This window comes from Enhydra lutris, unplaced genomic scaffold, assembly GCF_002288905.1.
Source record: "Enhydra lutris kenyoni isolate GAN:26980312 unplaced genomic scaffold, ASM228890v2 scaffoldscaffold33, whole genome shotgun sequence".
In the NCBI taxonomy this organism is placed as follows: domain Eukaryota; kingdom Metazoa; phylum Chordata; class Mammalia; order Carnivora; family Mustelidae; genus Enhydra; species Enhydra lutris.
This window is the reverse complement of record NW_019154117.1, coordinates 12,922,090-12,942,831: the sequence shown is the minus strand read 5'-3', so window position 1 is coordinate 12,942,831 and position 20,742 is coordinate 12,922,090. Positions and strand designations below refer to the sequence as shown.

The following is a 20,742-nucleotide window of genomic DNA, read 5'->3' as shown; positions in this document are numbered from 1 at the left end:
CTTCAGAGATGTTAAAATAATCATGGATTTGCCTTCTTTTTATTTCTCCACGAAATCTAATTCCCAGAAACAATCAATCTTGACCATGCATAAATCAAAACTAATCATTTCAGTGGAAACCATGGCCAAATAAAAACACAGGTCACTCCTATTAACCATGTTTACTGACAAAGGAGACAGTAGTACACCTTTTTAAAAATTATGCCATATTTACTTTTTTATAATGAAAAACACAATAGGATAGAAAAAGTAATTAGAAGCTAAAATATGCTCACTACATATTTAAGGATGAAAGGCAGGACAAAACTTGAAGTTTTCAATGGACCCCTGTAAATACTAACAGATATTATTTTTAAAATAGCACTGACCTAGGAGACCGAGATTCTACCACAGCTTTGACATGCTCTTGCCACATAATCTTTGAAAGTCACTCCCTTTGAGTCTCATTCTTCATAATGAATTCTAAAAGTGCTGGCACCTTAGCATGAACAAAAGACAGGGGCACCAAACTGTACTAGTAATCACTGTATTTGTCACCTCCAAAAACTCAGTTAAAAAACAAAAAGAAAAACTCAGATTTTTCTACTGACATTGCTGTGATATTAACATACTTTTATATTGTATAATAAAACATATCAACATTCGGAAGATCAGTAGAACTCAGTGAACTAAAATTTTCAAACCAGCAAATGTATGTTATAAAATCACGCATGGGTATGGGGCACCAGTCTGGCTCACAGGGTAGAGCGTGCAACTCTTGAGAGGATTTCTACAATTATCTGGGAAAAGCTATTAAAACTTACGTTTACTCCTTTTAAAATTTATTCTTTCCTTTTTTTTCTACTTAGCCAAACTAAAGAAGTTTGTAAAAAATGTGCAACAATGCCACTTGTCTCACTAGTATTTTTGTTTCTAAGGTTATTTTTCACAAAAAGTTATTAACACTTACTGGGAATATTTTGCTTATATTCATATTATTTAGTAAATGATTATTTTTAAAATGTCTGCATTTTCATATCTAATACAATAAACAACAATAGATTAAACCCATATAAGCCAAGCTTTCTCAGGTGCTCAAAACTTTATAAGAGTTACAAAGGGGTCCTGAAACAAAAGGTTTAAGAACCACTGATCTAGACAATAAATACTAAAGGAAAAAGAACCATTCTTATGTTTTTAGTACTTGCTACAAGTAAAAGGCTTATTTTACTCTGCAACAACTTCGCTGGCACGGTCTTCATTTCCTGGTTAAATTATTACACTTTAACCTTTAGCATAATTCAGCTCCACTTGTAATACTCGTAATATGCGATGACTAGGTGCTTTCGTAAACAATGTGCTATGGTACTCCACCCTTGATGTACAAATAATACAAACTCAACATTGACAGAGTTCCATAAAGTCACACTTCCTGCAGTGACTCTAAGTAATGTGCTAACATAGAAAGATTCTGAAACCATACTAAGGAATGATATCATATGCTACTTAGAAAATGCTTTTAAGGAAACAGTATCTCTAAAGTCCAACAATTTTGAGTACAAAAAGCTACAATTCACCTCCTTGTGTCCACACAAGGCTTAAAAATAAGTGTTTAAGTTAAATAAGTGTGTTTAAATAAGTGTGTTTAAAAATAAGTGGAGAGGAGTGCCTGGGTGGCTCAGTGGGTTAGGCTTCTGCCTTTGGCTCAGGTCATGATCTCAGGGTTCTGGGATCGAGCCCCACATCAGGGTCTCTGCTCAGCGGGGAGCCTGCTTTCCCTTCTCTCTCTGCCTGTCTCTCTGCCTACTTGTGATCTCTCTCTCTGTTAAATAAGTAAATAAATAAAATCTTAAAAAAAAAAAATAAGTGGAGAGACTGTACTACCTCTTGGTCATCCCAGATTTGATTAGAACAATTACTAAGAGTACAAAATATTCACTTCTCACCAAGAGTAATTTAGAAAAAAAAAAGAGAAAATGGAAGCTACTGCACTTTAGGGCAGGCAATTTTAAATCAAAGCTTGCTGTATCTATCAATATTAATGTTAAAAAGTAGGTTTCATGCACAGGTGAACAATGGATGACAGTAATGAAAACTTTCCACTTTTACACTTGAATATTAAGGTCTTCGATATGACATGAAGAGTAACCTGTGAGCAAAACTCCACTCTGGGACATTTTACTACTCCTGGAATGGGCTTACACAACTCTTACGTCACTGATCAACCATCAGAGTCTCAACCTATTATAAGAAATGCTGGGGCTGAAGAATATAACCAAAGAGCCCAAACTATATAGTGCATTGTCACAGACTGATAACAGGAGGAAACTGATAACACTGTAGTATATAACAATGTTTACTTCTTTTAAAATGTTTATTTTATTTTTTTAAGTAAACTACACCGAGGTGAGGCTTAAACTCACAACCCAGAAGTTATAGTTGCAATCTCTTATCGACTGAGCCAACCAGGCACCCTTACTTTTTGTTTTGTTTTGTTTTTTTAAATAATTTCCCACTGTGGGGCTCAAACTCACAACCCTGAGATCAAGTCACATGCTATACAGACTGAATCAGCCAGGGATCTCAGAACAAAAGAACCCAAAGACCATACATACAGAGACACCTCGAGATTATCCACATTATCTATCAAAGGGAACATGGGATTCTTGTTCATTTTTCCTCCTTGCCCTGGTGATTTCCTCACAGGGTGTCCTACAAACATTGTTTACAGCACTCTTTTACCTTTAATTTATATCTTTTCTAGATCTACCGCTCCTGTTTTCATTTTATTAGTCCTCTGCAGTCTCACCTTGTACCCTATGGGTCTCTTTCATCTTTTACTTATACCTGACACTTCTCAATCTGCCCAAGAATTATTTGTGGGCCTATCTCTCATAGGAGTCTGCTTCTCCCTCTAACCCTCCAGATCTCATGTTCTCTCTCTCCTTGTAAACTCCTTGGGATTGATTTCGGCACCTTCTATAATATATAGCACAACGTCTTATATATTGAAGACACTATTTGAAATAACTGCAAACACAGAATTTGATTTTGCCACATCAAATTTAAATTCTATGTAGGGGGCGCCTGGGTGGCTCACTGGGTTAAAGCCTCTGCCTTCAGCTCAGGTCATGATCACAGGGTCCTGGGATCGAGCCCCGCGTCGGGCTCTCTGCTCGGCAGGGAGCCTGCTTCCCCCTCCTTTCTCTCTGCCTGCCTCTCTGCCTATTTGTGATCTCTGTCTGTCAAATAAATAAATAAAATCTTAAAAAAAAAAATTCTATGTAGCAAGTTCTATGTGACAGTTACTTTCCACCCATGATGAATACAGTCTCTTATAAAAGAAAAATATTGGGGTGCCTGGGTGGCTCAGTCGCTTAAGCATCTGCCTTGGGCTCAGGTCATGATCCTGGAATCCCAGGATCATGTCCTCCATTGGGCTCCCCCTCAGTGGGGAGTCTGCTTCTCCCTCTAACCCTCCCGATCTCATGTTCTCTCTCTCTCACATACAAACATACATAAATAAAATCTTTTTTAAAAATATTAATTTTGTGGGGCTCCTGGGTGGGTCAGTGGGTTAAACCTCTGCCTTCAGCTCAGGTCATGATCTCAGGGTCGGGGGGATCAAGCCCCACATCAGGTTCTCTGCTAATCAGGGAGCCTGCTTCCCCCTCTCTCTCTGCCTCTCTGCCTACTTGTGATCTCTCTGTGTCAAATAAATAAAATCTTTTTTAAAATGTGTATTAAAAAATATAAATATATATTAATTTGTGAATAAGGTAAAAGTAAGGTTTGGTTGAAGTAATGAGTATCTTTAAGGTAAAATTCATTAAAAAATTGACCATTCCTTTAATTTGTGAAGTGTTTATTCAGTAATTTAGAGTAGGAAAAATGGATTATAATGGCACTTTTTGAGTTTTTATTTGTGCTGCTTTCATAACTTTAGAGAGTATTAGTACTGGGGTGCCTGGGTGGCTCAGTCAGTTAAGCCTCTGCCTTCATCCCAGGTGATGATCCCAGGGTCCTGGGATCAAGTCTCATACCTGGTTCCTTGCTCAGTGGAGAGCCTGCTTCTCCCTCTCCCTCTGCCCCTCCCCCAGCTCTCCCACACGCTCTCTCAAATAAATAAACTCTTTAAAAAAAAAAAGAGTATTAGTACTTACTTTAGAATTTGTTAATGTCTTTACTAATGGGGTATAATAATAGTTTTTACTTAGAACTACCTTATTTGTGATTTATAAAATCTAATATTCAGTTACTTATTAATATAAAGTTAAACTTAATTTCCATTAAAAAAACAGTTAAATTACTAATGACTTAATAGTTATTTTGGATAATCGTTTTACTATTTTTTTTTTGTTGATAGCAAAAGCTATGCAAAATGTTTTTGAAAATAAAATTGCAGGGTGCCTGGGTGGCTCAGTCTGTTAAGCATCTGCCCTCGGCTCAGGTCATGATCCCTGAATCCTAGCATCTAGCCTCACATTGGGGTCCCTGCTCAGCGGGGACTCTGCTTCTCCCTCTCCCCCACCTTGTTTGTTCTCCCTCTCCCCCACCTTGTTTGTTCTCTCTCTCTCACTCTCTCTCTCTCAAAAAAAAAAAATCTTAAAAAAAAAGAAAGAAAATATAATTGCTATGCTTTAATTTCTTGGTGATTCTCAATAACATCATTATTAAAATATATACTTTAAAATAAAATAACTGCAAACAAATGTTGGCAAAGATATCGAGAAAGTGGAACCCTTGCATATTGTTGGTGCAACTGTAAAATGGTGCAATCACTATTAAAAGAGGTATGAAGGTTCCTAAAACAATAAAAAAAAGAACTACAATATGATCCAGCAATCCCACTTCTGTGTATATACATGCCAAAAAATTGAAAGCAGAGTCTTGAAGAGATATTTGCACAATGCTCATAACAGTATACAAAATACCCAAGAGGCAGAAGCAACCTAAGTGTCCACACAGATGAGTGAAAACCAAAATGTAGTGTGTATGTCCGTGAGTATATATATTCAGTGGAATATTACTTAGTCTTAAAAGGGAAGGGAATTCTGTCACATGTTATAACAACAATGAGCCTTGAGAACACTATACTAAATGTAATAAGCCAGTCACAAAAGAACAAATACTTTTATGACTCCATTCATATGAAGTATTTAAAGTAGTCAAATTCAGGGGTGCCTGGGTGTCTCAGTCAGTTAAGCTTCCAGCTCTTGATCTCCAGGGTCCTGAGTTCAAGCCCCACGTTGGAGCCCAGAGTGGAGCCTACTTTAAAAAAATAAAAAATAAAGCAGCCAAATCCATAGCAACAGAAAACAGAATGGAAGCTTCCAAGAGCTGATGGAGCAGAGAAAGGGGAGCCTCTGTTTAACAGGTAAAGACTTCACAGTTGCAAGATGACTGTTTTGGAGACCTGATGCACAACAATATGAATATACTTAACACAACAGAACTGTACACTTACAAGTGGTTAAAATGATAAATTGTATGCTATTTATTTTACACCACCACAAAAATAGAAAATGTTAAAAAGACAGGGTGGCTCTACAAAAGATTATCTTGAGGGTCTGAGTTTGGTTAATTCGGTTAGAACAAAGTTTTGGAGTAAAGGGGGAGCAAGCACCTGGTCAGAAAGACAAGCCAGATAGGGTGGTATGGCCAGCTTAGAAGCATCTCATCCTCCTCTCATTTTCTCCCGAATACTATGACTTCTTGTTTTCTCTCACAGTTTGAAGAACCTCATCCCCCTCCCACACACTATTAGCATACATGAAAAAGTACAACTTCCCAGGGGAGAAAAAATTCCACTTAGCCCCCTGCTGCTGGAGACCCAACTCTTCCTGACAGGAGCCCTTGAAACTTTTATGTGAAATAGCCTTTTTCAAAATACTGGCTTATTCAAACTCTGGACCAAGGAACGTAGTTGAGTAAAGGTGAGATAGAGGAGAATTTATTTAATACAATGAAGTATGAAGAGGTAAGGGTTTCGGTGGGGTAATAAATTTTAAAAATTATCGGTCAATACCGGCAATATGAGAACCAGGGGTAGTGACTTCCATTTAAGCGCGAACAGTGATTTAAGCATTAAGCACGTCCATGTCCTAAAACAGGCCAGACAGTCGAAGAGGCGTGTGACACCAGTTCTTGCCCTCCTCACTTAAAATATTTTTTAGAATGAAACCTACTCTTAAACGATTATATTTTAAGTAATCTCTACATCCAACATGGGGCTCGAACTCACAACCCTGAGATCAAGAGCTGCACACTCCACTGACATTCTTCTTGCAGCATTTAAGGTGTACGGCAGTTCTGTTTGGGCCTATTGGAGTGAGTGGATCCCTGGCTAAGCTTTTGTTTTATTCAAGAATTCTATAGCTGAGGGGCGCCTTGGTGGCTCAGTGGGTTAAAGCCTCTGCCTTTGGTTCCGGTCATGATCCCAGGGTCCTGGGATTGAGCCCCACATCGGGTTCTCTGCTCCGCGGGGAGCCTGCTTCCTCCTCTCTCTCTGCCTGCCTCTCTGCCTACTTGTGATCTCTGTCAAATAAATAAATAAATAAATCTTTAAAAATAAATAAATAAATAAATAAATAAAATTTTAAAAAAAAATAAGAATTCTATAGCTGAGGGGCACCTGGCTGGCTCATTCTATAGAACATGTAACTCTTGATCTCCGGGTGGTGAGTTCCAACAACCCATGCTAGGCATAAAGCTTATTTAAAAATTAAAAAATAAAGAATTCTACAGGTGAAAAGATTGAAAACTACTGGACTGATATATGTCAAGTTTCAGTGGGGCTTGGCCCTGTGAGTATCCATGTATTTTGTATACACTAAGGTTTCTCAACCAAGACACTAGTAACATGCTGGGCTGGATATGTCTTTGATGCGATGGCTGTCCTATGCACTTTAGGATTTTTTGTAGCATCTGGCCTTTACCCACTATATGCCAGTAGCATCCCTTCCAACTTCTCAAGTCAAGACCATCAAAATTGTCTCCAGGGGCACCTGGGTGGCTCAGCTGGTTAAGCATCTGCCTTCAGCTCAGCTCAAGTCACGATCCCAGGGTCCTGGGATTGAATCCTGCTTCTCCAAGTCCCACTCCCCCTGCTTGTGTTCCCTCCCTGCTTGTGTTCCCTCTCTCACTGTGCTCTCTCTGTCAAATAAATAAATAAAATCTTAAAAAAAAAAAAAAACAAAAAACTGTCTCCAGACACTGCCAAATGTCACACAGGGCAGGGGGGCACAATCATCCCCTCCCATTTGAGAACTGCTAATGCAGGGGACATATAGATCCACTTCTAAGCTCAGAGCCCAATTTGTTTGTGGTCTGTTGCTGTTTTTATATTAGCTTCTCCTTTCTCTTCTACTACTATGGTAATGATAAACATAAGCTAATACTATATTCTTGGTAAATTCTTTTTATGAGTAGGAAGAGAAAAAAAGCAGGCTAGAGATTCTAACACAAATATGGGTATTTGCCTATAACACTTCTAAAGTAATACTTGAAAAAGGTTGCTTGGTTACCTGAAATACAAGGCACAAGAAGTTTCTAGGTACTAGCTTAGGCATTTCAATGCCTGAATATAAAATCTATTTATTTGGACATGTGTATTTAAAAAAAAAAAATAAGGTGTCTGGCTGGCTCAGTTGGTAGAGCATGCAACTCTTGTTCCCAGAGTCCTAAGCTCAAGCCCCACTTTGGGCATTGAGCTTACTTTAATTAACTAATTAATTAATTCCATTCATTCATTCATTTATTCATTTAATTAATTAATTAATTAATAAGCAGGTCTATACATGTGGTACTCAGTGGATAACTTTCATAAACAAGATGGGTGACTATAAAAATTAATACAGCATTAGGCTCAGATGAAGAAAAGAACAACGCTTTTTGAATGAATAATATAATACTGAGAAATCACTGTAGGAGGACAGGAAAACATGGCTTTGGAATGGGAGCAATTTGCATTTGAATCTTAACTCCATCTGCTTTACTTTCTGATCTTGGCTAAAACATATAATCCGTCTGAGACCAGAAAAAAGAAAAAAAAAAAACCCAACTTTATTTCTTGTCTTGCATTGCTTGAGGAAGGGGATAATCTTTTAACCATCTGTATTTCCAATATAGCTAGAAAATAATTTGATAAATGAATTTTAAGTAAAAATGTCAAGACTCTTTTCTTCTTTAAGAGCTACACAAATCATTTAACATTTGTAAGATCTCTTGCTTTTCCAATTAATTCAGTTCCACACTCAAGGTTATTTACAGGATTCCTGAGTGATTTGGGACTGACCAAGTAGAGTAACGAATGCTTTTAATTTATCTTTGGGTTTTCTTTTTCAAAAGTCAAAACCAGGGCCCTTGAAAAATGAGGGTTTTTTTGTTTGTTTGTTTGTTTTTTTTAAGATCTTATTTATTTGACAGAGATACACACAAAGAGAGAAGTAACACAAGCAGGGGCAGAGGGAGAGGGAGAAGCAGGCTTCCTGCCGAGCAGGAAGCCTCTATGCGGGGCTTGATCCCAGGACTCTGGGATCATGATTTGAGCCGAAGGCAGACGCTTAACAACTGAGCCACCCAGGTGCCCCAAAAAATGAGGTTTTATATAAAAAGATTTAGACTCATTCTGATCCACAATTCTTACATATATAAGCAATCTTTAAGTCTAATGATTAGACCATTTGGGTGTCCAGGAGTTGTTGGTGGCACCTAAGAAGCCCTCCAACCAGGGATTAGCAAGGACTCACCTTAAAATCAAAACACAGAAGCCAAAATGAGTCGGAATCCTGCTACAGAGTAACCTGACCTCTGACTAAACAGCCAGGCATGGGGGTGCCTAGATGGTTCAGTGGGTTAAAGCCTCTGCCTTCGGTTCAGGTCATGATCTCAGGGTGCTGGGATCGAGCCCCGCTTCGGGCTCTCTGCTCGGCGGGGAGCCTGCTTCCCCCTCTCTCTCTGCCTGCCTCTCTGCCTCCTTGTGATCTCTGTCTGTCAAATAAATAAATAAAATCTTAAAAAAAAAAAAAAGTTGCGCTTTAAAAAAAAAAAAGAAATATAAAACAAACAAACAAACAAAAAAACCAGCCAGGCATGAAACAAGGTGGTGGCTTATCTCAGCTCTTACAGAGAAGAGAAGCTGTGAAAAGCTGAGCATTATCTTTATAAGCCTTTCACTTCACTTCCATAAAGACTTGAAGATCTGAGTATTCGATGATATTTAAAACTACCTTTGGGCACCTGGGTGGCTCAGTCATTAAGCATCTGCCTTCGGCTCAGGTCATGATCCCAGGGTCCTGGGATGGAGCCCCACATTGGGCTCCCAGCTCAGCAGGGAGCCTGCTTCTCCCTCTTCCACTCCCCTGACTTGTTTCTCTCTCAAACAAATAAAATCTTAAAAAAACAAAAACAAAAACAAAAAACCCTACCTTATAACCAAGGGTAGTACCAGGATGACACTGTTTACGTAGCACTAATGGATGATCTTTTTATCCTCCTCCCTCTCACGACTGACAATCATCCCACCCACCCACCCCCCGCCCCAGCAAATACACGTTTTCGGCTCTTACAGCTCCAGTTAGGACATCTTTTCCAAAAATCTCTGGAATGGTCCAGGGTTGTTTTCAGCAACTGGGACAAAGTGTCATAAAGAACATGATCATAAAAATCCTGTAGAATGTCACGTCTCTGGAAAGGAAACATGAGGCCTCCTCTGCCAAGTACAAACACAACACAGTTCTCGCTTCTGTGGTCAAACCAGGTAACATGGAAGAGTTTAGATGTCTAATTCTTTCTTGGGCCTAATATTTGGGATTAGATCGCAGGGGCAATGGAAATTTGCTAATCATCCATGATTTTTGGTGATTTATAAGCCCAATGAGTAAGATAAAAGAGCTTCAATTTTCCCAATATTCAGAATATTACTTCATTACAAAAGAAATGTCACCTATAAATAGTCCCTCCTCCTCTTACATTTTATGTTCTGCTGAACTTTTCCTTATGTACATCATTTGGCTACATAATCTGTGGCAAAAGATAGCTAGACAAGTAAAATACTCAACATTTTCATCAGTGACAATATTTGGGGTGCTGGAAAATTATCTTTTCACAAAAGACACATCCAATGTCAAAGAAAACTTCTCATATAAATCCTGACAAAGGACAAATTTAACTTCTAAGCAAGATTAGCCGGAGTAAAACATTCAAAATTTCTAAGTAAGTTATGTTACCACCAGAATCTTTCATCAATGCACTTAAATCCCTTATAATGCTGGTAAAGTGTTAATATGCAGAGAGTGCAACATGAATATAGTTAAGTCGTGCTTTCTAGGACACTCTCAATCCTGGATTGGAGTTTGAAAGCTAGGCTTTCCAAAATGCCTCATGTGCCATGTGTTCAGTGTAATTTGAAATTCCTGATTTTCTAGGCCAGGCAGGTGACATCCTCAGGAACATGTTCAGACCTTGGTTTAACTGACAATTTCTTAGTCTCCCATGAATAATCATTTGTTCTACATTAGGTTGGACTTCTTTATTACATTTATTATTGTAATATAATGTAATGTAATATAAATGTAATATAAGTATTACATTTATTATTCTTTATGATATCTTCCTTTGCTTGAATGTCTTGTTATCTGTAATTGGGAATTTATACAATATTACATATCCTTCATTTTGCACTCACCGTGAGCTAACCTCATCGGCCTTAGGGTGATGTGGAACAGCAGCTCCTGAGGTCCTCTCAGCCTTCATCTCCTTGACCTACATGAAGTTTCTCAAAGAGCTCTGGGTCACCACATTACCTAGGTAGTGGTAACATTATCATGACCTTTCCTGATTCCAAAGACTTCAATGACTCCAAGATAGGACAGAGTTGCTGACCCTTGAGTTGAGGTGTCCACATTCAACCATTCTTTTTTTTTTTTTTTAAGAGTTTTTAAAAACTTTTAAATATATTTATTTTGAGTAATTCCTACATCCAACATGGGGCTTAAACTCATGACCCCAAGATCAAGAGTCATGTGCTCTTCTGACTGACCCAGCCAGGCACCCAAAGTTATAGCAACATTTAGAAAGAAATCTTTTTTCTTTTTTCTTTTTTTTTTTAAAGGTTTTATTTATTTACTTGATAGAGAGAGATGGTGAGAGAGGGAACACAAGCACAGGGCGTGGGAGAGGGAGAAGTAGGCTTCCCACTGACCAGAGAGCCCTATATGGTGCCCAGTCCCAGTACCCTGGGATCATGACCTGAGCCAAAGGCAGATCCCTAACAGCTGAGCCACCAGGCACCCCAATCCCTTTTTTGTTTTTAAGAGATTTTTATTTTTTAAGAAGTCTCTACAGCCAACACAGGGCTCGAACTCACACCCTCAAGATCAAGAGTCACATGCTCCACCAACTGAGTCAGCCAGGTGCCTCTAGAAAGCTACAAATAATATAATAGGCCTATAAACTAAAACTACATGGCTTATGGCACAACCAGCTACAGGAAAGACAGTAGAAAACACAATTAATTTGTTCATGAAAATCTAGCCTTGGATAGCACCAACACTTGTTAAACTTCCCTACTGCTAATTTGGGCCACTGAGAATAAAACTCATCAGAATTGTTTAAAAGTATCTTCTTTTGGGAGGAAATGCTAAAGAACATGAAAAGAAAGACTGAAAAGGGGGCACCTGATGGTTTACTCAGGAAGTTGCCTTCAGCTCAGGTCATGATCTTAGGTTAGGGTCAGGCTTTCCACTCAGCAGGGAGTCTGCTTCTCCCTCTCCTGTTGCCCCTCCCCCTGCTTGTATCTGTGTGTGTGTGTGTGTGCATGTGTGTGCACGCACACATGCACAAGCGCTTGCTCTCTCTCTCTCTCTCCCCAGCACCCTTTCTCTCTCTCTAACAAATAAATAAAATCTTACAAAAAAAGAATAGGGTGGGAAAAGGTGAATCCATTTTATAAAGAAGGAATCAGCATGTAAGATGAAATTCTCCATGGGAGAATGGGAGTTTTTTTTCCACCTACCTTAGTATTTAGTTGGATATAATTTTGAGTATCGGGGAAAGAAATAATAAGCTGATACATATATTGTTGGTAAGATAATTAAGAAACATAACTCACCATTTTTTAGGCTTCGACAAGGGTTTATATTTGCTGTATTTTACACGCCATTCAAGTACTTCTTTACAGCGCTGACAAACTCCATCATGAAGCTTTGCATTAATTTTCTTAAAACCAAACAGAAAAACAAAGTAAGAATTTCATTGGTGAGTCAGCATTATAAACCCTGTAAATAAGGCACATGAGAAATTTAAGTATTTTTTAAATAGTAACCTAAATTTAATCTGCTTAACATTTTATGATACACTGTGTAATTTTATGTGTATTACTCAAGTTGATTCTTTACAAAGGCAAAGATTTTTTTTTTTAAGATTTTGTTTATTTATATGACACACAGAGAGAGAAAGACAGTGAAAGAGGGATTACAAGCAGGGGGAGTGGGAGAGGGAGAGGCAGGCTTCCCACTGGGCAGGGAGCTTGATGTGGCGCTCTATCCCAGGACTCTGGGATCAAGACCTGAGCCAAAGGAAGATGCCCAAAGACTTTGACACCCAGGCACCCCCCAAAGGCAAAGATTCTTAACTAGGTGTAGCTCAGAATCATCCAGGAAACGTTTTAACCTCTTGGCAGGAGCATTTTAGAAGCCCCGCCCCCCCATTGATTCTGATGTGTGCAAATGTTAAAACTCAAGTTTGTACCATCAAGACATGTGCGTTTTACTATATGTAGGTTATACCTCAAAAATAATGTAATAATAAAGAAGAAAACCTAATGCATATTTTAAGACTACTGTTTCCAGGGGTGCCTGGGTGGTTCAGTGGGTTAAAGCCTCTGCCTTCAGCTCAGGTTATGATCCCAGGGTCCTGGGATCGAGCCCCGAATTGGGCTCTCTGCTCAGCGGGGACCCTGTTTCCTCCTCTCTCTCTGCCTACTTCTCTGCATACTTGTGATCTCTATCTGTCAAATAAATAAATAAAATCTTTAAAAAAAATAAAAGACTACTGTTTCCAACAATTCAAATCTTACCAATGAGAAATGAGACAATACACTGAGAAATTACAGTCCTAAACTGTCAGTCTATAGAAGAGAGCAGAGACCATGACACCTGAGAAAGGAGTGTCAGGCAGAAGCAGCTGGAAGCACAAAGGCATTTAATTCTTCAATTTAATACTTTCATCTTCTCATGTAAAGAAAAATGTTTTGGAAAAGTTACCCTGCTAATCTGATTTCTTCAAAACAGAAAATAGGGGCACCTGGGTGGCTCAGTCGTTAACTGTCTGCCTTGGCTCGGGTCATGATTTTAGGGTCCTGGGATTGAGCCCCACATCAGGCTCACTGCTCAGTGGGGAGCCTGCTTCTCCCTCTCCCACTACCACTGCTTGTGTTCCCTCTCTCACTGTCTCTCTTTCTGTCAAATAAATAAATAAAATCTTAAAAAACAAACCAGAAAATAAATGTGTGCATGGAAATATCTGTCGTGGGAAAAGAGATTTATAGGGGAAAAAACACACCATATTTATTATGGTCTCTTCTCAAAATGTGCTGGGAAATTAGGAGGATGAAAAAAATTTAAACGTGTCATGTGTTTTCCCCAGTAGTTTTACATTCTATAACATATTCATGTGATTTATGTTCACTAAGTACTCTGAGAATTCTCTTAATTTGGCTGTGGAAGCCTGGTCTTTGCCTATTGTTGGAATAATGAGTAAAGGAACATTTTAAGTTTTCTTTGTTTCCTTTGTTTCCTTTTTTAATTTCTCAAGAAGAGAAAGAAAAGGATCACAAAAGACACAGATTCTTTGGGAGGTTATCTGATGCTGAGTTAAAAGCACAATGTTTTAAAGATCACTTAAAAAAAAAAAAAAACACCAAAACTTCGGAACGGGGCTTGATATTCTTTAAATTTCTAAACAAAAAGGTAAAATAATTTGACAAAGGGGCGCCTGGGTGGCTCAGTGGGTTAAAGCCTCTGCCTTCGGCTCAGTTCACAATCCGAGGGTCCTGAGATCGAGCCCCGCATTGGGCTCTCCAATCGGCAGGGAGCCTACTTCCTCCTCTCTCTCTGCCTGCCTCTCTGCCTGCTTGTGATCTCTGCCTGTCAAAGAAATAAATAAAATCTTAAAAAAAAATAATTTGACAAAACATTTACTCAAAGAGAAAATATTTCAAGGGTCTTTTCAGAAGCCACAAATTAAGCTGTGAATACATTATGGTTGATTTTACCTCTATGGTGAAAAACATATTCTGTTACTTAGCAATTGTGTATAGGTATTCCTTTTTCCCTGACCTAGATGGAGAGTACCTGGAAAAATAAATGCTCCATGACACTATATTCCTTGCTTACTGCTAACTGTTGCCAGAAAGAAGGAAATCTGTGTCCAATACCAAACTCCTCTTCTCATTAAACTTGCTACATAGCTATCCCACATAAGACTTGCTAAGAAATACCCAGAGCTAAAATTCACATTTCATCACTTGTTCTCACTGCCCTCTCTTGCCTAGAATATCTCACAAAAAAACATTACTTATATTTTCCTAACTCTAATAGTAATGGAAACAAGCTAACAACTTGAACTATGGTTACAATATGAATGTGATGTGAACTTTTTAATAGAATATTCTTAGAATGCAAAGCATTTTGTTACTTGCAATTTTATTATATATAACACACTCTGCTTGTCAACTAGGAAGAATTATTTGGTTTCTTGTTTGTTTCTGTATCCAATTCCTGACCAGTTCATCTTGATTGACAAAGCTGCACATAGCTTGGAAACTGGCTTCTTCAGGGTGGATCAGACAATGGAACAAAACAGGTCTTTGTGGAAACTTGCCTGTGAGTGATGTGTGAAACAGTGTAAATGGAGATGTTGTAGAAAGTTCACATGACTAACAGGCACTACTACAAAACTGAACTTGATTTTCATGTGTCAAGAAATGAATGAGCATAAGAATGAAAGTGAACGGTACTTTCACTTAAAAAGAGTTGCAAAAAGAAAGAAAGAAAACTGTGTACCTTGTCTTACTATATTTTGGCAAACTAGAAAAAGTGAATTCCAGAGATGTGAGCAATGAAAGCTAAATCCTAATTCTAGGAATCATTCTGCCTGGAGCAAGGAAGATGGCAGTCTTACCTTACTCACACCTATGTTTACAACTAGCCCTATTTTAGCAATTAATTTTAGCATATTCCTCCTGGTAGAAATCATAGGTTATTACGGTTAAGATTTAAGCATGTCCAAATATAAAATCAAAACTCATTTTCATAAATATAAAAGCCTTTAAAGATCATTTTGTAAAAGAATCTACTTTCCAGACCTTTAAAGGGAAAGAACTTCAGAGAAGATTCCACTGAACTTAGGAATCTTAGCTAAAGAAGAAAACCTTATTTATGAATTGAACACTAAGTTAGAATAAACTTAGGGTATATTAAAAGACACTCTTACTTAACATATATGTAAAGTCTTAGCCATCATTGATTCATACAACGTATTTTATAGTAAATGTTGTTATTTCTGCTATAAACATTCTGTTCACAGACAAGGCATCTTTTAAGATGCAATACAGCAATCTCAAGAAGAAATTAGATGAGGACTTTACCACCCAGGAGGCAAACTGCAAATATAGTATCTGTATCAACAGGCTGATACTGAAAAATACTTTATAAAATATAAAGTATCCTTTAACAGAAGGACGATACTCTTAGGGAGGAAAGGAATTTGAATACCACTCAAGAACAACTAATTATTTCTCATCAGGGTATTTTTGTACATCATATTTCTTTCAGAAATGCTAATGGTAAACAATGGCATATTTTACTTCCCTTCATTAATCAAAAAAAATTTTTTTAACTAAATTAAAATTGAGGAAAATAACAATTCTAACTGCTGCTGAAAATCCATTTCCAAGAACTGGCCTTGTTCTTCCCCCTGCATTATAAGGTTTTGGTGCTAGTATAGCTCCACCAGTATTACTCCAGAAAATAGGATTTTTATAGCCTATTTATATCTAAAAGTTCATATATACATATGTGTGTGTGTGTGTGTGTGTATGTATTAAGACTTTATTATTTATTTATTTGACAGAGAGAGACACAGTGAGAGAAGGAACACAGCAGAGGGAGAGAGAGAAGCAGGCTTCCCACCAAGCAGGGAGCCCGATGTGGGGCTCGATCCCAGGACCCTGGGATCACAACCTGAGCTGAAGGCAGACGCCCAATGACAGCCACCCAGGCACCCCTAAAAATATATATTTTTTAAAATTTTCTATTAGTATCCCCTTATTCTAAATTTGGTTAGAGGATAAAGGATCTTTAGACATGGGAGCAAGAATTTATATGATTAATAACATTAAAAATCTGTCTTTTAGGGGCGCCTGGGTGGCTCAGTGGGTTAAAGCCTCTGCCTTCGGCTCAGGTCATGATCCCAGGGTCCTGGGATCAAGTTCCGCATCGGGCTCTCTGCTTGGCCGGGAGCCTGCTTCCCTTCCACTCTCTCTGCCTCTCTCTCTTCCTGTCCCTCTGCCTACTTGTGATCTCTGTCTGTCAAATAAATAAATAAGATTTTTTTTAAAAATCTGTCTTTTAGGATGTGACTTTCAAATTATAAACTTTTTTGTTTTAAATCCTTTTAATATGGCCAGAACATGGTTGAGCATAAATTATCTTCAAAATCAATACAACTGGGACACCTGGGTGGCTCAGTTGGTTAAGCGTCTGCCTTTGGCTCAGGTCACAATCCCATCCCAGGGTCCTGAGATGGAGCCCTGTGTCTGGCTCCCCGCTCAGCAAGAAGCCTGCTTCTCCCTATGCCTGCTGCTCCCACTGCTTGTGCTCCCTGTCTCTCTGTCTCTCTGACAAATAAATAAATAAAATCTTCAAAAAAAGAAAATCAACACAACCAAAAATAGATGAGGGAATCATATTGAAGGGAAAATGAGAGTAGGCAAGGGAAATGATGAAGCACTTAAGGAGTGCAGCTGGGAAGTACACTTGCTAAAGATGGACCACAAGTGAGATCTAGGCTTTCTAGCCGCCAGTAAAACACAAGCTCCACTCCCCTATCTGCTTCAATGCCTGTAACATGCCCAAAATCCAGTTTCTTAGAAGTAGTACAACTATTCTGGTTACGGAAACCCAAAATCTGGTCCTTCCCAAAAAGGACCCCACATAATACAGTAAGCCATGTTCTCAATAACACCCTTATTATATAAAGCATTTCACAGAGCTGTTTTCTACCAGGTAGTCTGGTGTTAGATAATGTCAAACACAGTGTGATAAAAGTTATTCTCGGGGGTACAATGTAGGTACAGATGCCTGATATTAATAGGATCTACAGGAATGCACCACATAGAATAAGGTCATCATAAATAGTATTTCTCTTAACCGAGTTCTAAAAACAACCACTTCTACTGTGATAAATTTCAAACATGCAGAAAGAAGTTAAAACAATACTAATGCACAGCCATATACACATTATTGTGAGACAACTGTTAACATTATTTTTATTAAAGATTTTATTTATTGTTAAAAATTTTATTTATTTACTTGAGGAGAGTGAGTGAGAGAGAGCATGAGAGGGGAGAGGGTCAGAGGGAGAAGCAGACTCCCCGCTGAGCAGGGAACCCGATGCAGGACTCGACCCTGCGACTCCAGGATCATGACCTGAGCTGAAGGCAGTCGCCTAACCAACTGAGCCTCCCAGGCGCCCCAACCGTTAACATTTTTTAACCTCTGTTTCTTATGTGTGTGTACACTTAAGTTGCTGACATCAAGACCCTCTACCTTTTAATATATGTATCCTAGAAATACTTTTTCCTAATTAACCACACTGGCTGCTACTTTTCTGTTACTGCAGAAAAAAATGCAAAATAACTGTCTAATGTCATTGAATGTAGCCAGTCTACATTGAAATTTCCTCAGCTGCTCCCTGCCCTCTAAATCAGTATTCAAGTACTGATTCTACAAGGATTTCCCTTTTTTTTTCTATTTAGAGACCGAGAGCAAGGAGGAGGGACAATGGGAGAGAGAGAATCTTAAGCAGGCTTCATTTGCAGCACATAGTCCAACGACACGGGGCAGGCTCTCAAGTCCCGGAGATCACGACCGGAGCTGAGACACTTCACTGAATGAGCCAACCAAGCATCCCAGGATTTCCCTCTTTCACCCTCTATTGCATTGATGTTTTTGAAAATAGCAGGCATTCTGGATGTGTCTGATTGTTTACTCATAGTGTAATTTAATTCATTGCTTTAGCTATCATATTTCTGTAAAATGGAAGTTAGGTTTAAAGGCTTGGTAAGATCCAGCTTTAACATTTTTTTTTTTTTAAAGATTTTATTTATTTATTTGACAGAGATCACAAGTAGACAGAGAGGCAGGCAGAGAGAGAGAGAGAGAGGGAAGCAGGCTCCCTGCTGAGCAGAGAGCCCGATGCGGGACTCGATCCCAGGACCCTGAGATCATGACCTGAGCCGAAGGCAGCGGCCTAACCCACTGAGCCACCCAGGCGCCCTAGCTTTAACATTTTTTGATAAGAGGAGTTCATATTTGCTGCTACTGTACACTTCATATTACTCCCCCTCAGGAGGCACAAAATGTCCTGTTCTCACCTTGTCGGGGATATGAAATTTGGCTTGGTTAAGACAGTGACTCCTCTCATCTCCTCAAATTATAAACATTAGCAATAACCTAGGCAGATCATGTCAATATACTATTCCACAATACATTTCATCTCCTGGTTTAGTACCCATTCAAGATCCTTCGCCTGAATCAATTATTTTATCTATTCATTTATTTATTTCATAAGTTAAGTAATCTCTACGCCTAGTGTGGGGTTCAAATTCACAATACTGATATCAGGGGTCACATGCTCTACCGACTGAGCCAGCCAGGTGCTCCTGAATCCATCATTGTAAATGCTACCTCTACCATTCTTTGTACATTCATTAAATTTTTAAAAAACGTTACCAGCTGGGGGGCTCCTGGGGGGCTCAGTCAGTTGAGTGTCCCACTCTTGATTTCAGCTCAGGTCATGATCTCAGGGTCATGATCTCAAGGTCATAAGGCTCTGTGCTCAGTGCTGAGTCCACTTGAGATTCCCTATTTCCCTCTCCCCCTTCCCCCACTTGCATTCTCTAAATAAACAAACAAACAAACAAACAAATAAAATCTTAAAAAAAAAAAGTTACTAGCCGGGGGGTGCCTGGCTGGCTCAGTTGGAAAGACATGTGACTTGATTCCAGGGTCATGAGTTGGAGCCCCACATTGAATGTAGAGATTATAAAAATAAACAAACTTTAAAAATAATTTAAAAATTAAAAATATGGTTACCAGCTGAAGTCAATTTTGTGGTACAATGCATATATTATATATGCATATAATAAAATTTGCCCATTTTAGACATACAGTTGTATGACTCTGACAACCAAAATACAGAATATTTTTTTTCAAAGATTTTATTTACTTATTTGGCAGAGAGAGAGACACAGCAAGAGAGGGAACACAAGCAGGGATGGGGGTGGGAGAGGGAGAAGCAGGCTTCCCGCTAAGCAGGAAGCCCAATATGAGGGCTTGATCCCAGGACCCTGGGACCAAGACCTGAGCCGAAGGGAGATGCTTAACAACTGAGCCACCCAGGTGCCCCCCAAATATAGAATATTTTCATTACTCTGAAAAGTTCCCACATGGCCCATTGTTGTCAGTCTCTTCTACCAGTCCCAGGCAATGCTGATTTTTTAATCTGCTCCTATACTTTTGTCTTTTTCAAAATGTCACATAATTGGAATATGGATAAAGTATACGGCCATTTGCAGAGCTCATTTCTTTTCATTGGTGAGTGATACTTCATTGAACAGATGTGCTACAATAATATTTACTCATTCACCATTTGAAGGACATTCTGAGTTGTTTCCAGTTTTGGGTAGTAATATTCGTATACAAGTTTTGTGTGGACACTTTTTACTTCTCTCAGGTTAATACCTAAGAATAGTATTGTTGGATTTTGTAAGAATTTTTTTAAAAGATTTTATTTGTTTATTTATTTATTTATTTGAGAGTGCATGTTCCTGGATAAGCAGGGGGATCAATCAATCTATCTATTTATTTATTTACTTGAGAGTGGATATTCCTGGATAAGGAGGGGGATAGACATAGGGAGGAAGAGGGAGAGAGAATTTCAAGCAGACTCTGCACTGAGCATGAAGTCCAATACAGGGCTCAATCTCATGACCCTAGGATCACAACCTGAGCTGAAGTCAAGAGTCAGAAGCTTGGGGCACTTAGGTGGCTCAGTGGTTAACCATCTGTCTTGGGCTCGGGTCATAATCCCAGTGTCCTGGGATCAAGCCCTACAGAGGGAGGGCTCCCTGCTCTACGGGAAGCCCATTCTCCCTCTCCCACTCCCCCTGCTTGTGTTCCCTCTCTGTCTCTCTTTGTCAAAAAAATTTAAAAAACCTTTAAAAAAAAAAAGTCAGAAGCTTAACCGAGGTATCCCTGTGACAATTTTTTGTTTTTTTTTTTTTTTTAAGATTTATTTACTTATCTGAGAGAAAACAAGAACATGGGCACAAGCAGGTGGTGGGGCAGAAGGGAAGAACCTCAATCAGACTCCCTGCTGAGCATGGAGCCAGATGCAGAGCTCCACTCCACAAACCTGAAACCATGACCTGAGCTCAAACAGAATTGGATGCTCAGCCCACCTAACCACCCTAGTGCC

The 20,742-nt window shown here is 38.9% G+C and overlaps 1 protein-coding gene across 1 annotated transcript in view; it reads right to left on the bottom strand.

Moving 5' to 3' along the window:
• LOC111153634 (chromosome unknown C9orf85 homolog) overlaps positions 1-20,742 on the bottom strand; it is a 73,884-nt gene that overhangs the window by 14,282 nt on the left and 38,860 nt on the right. The window contains exon 2 of the mRNA XM_022512778.1: positions 12,092-12,198. Coding sequence (XP_022368486.1) covers positions 12,092-12,198 — 107 coding nt within the window. The remainder of the gene's footprint in view (positions 1-12,091; positions 12,199-20,742) is intronic.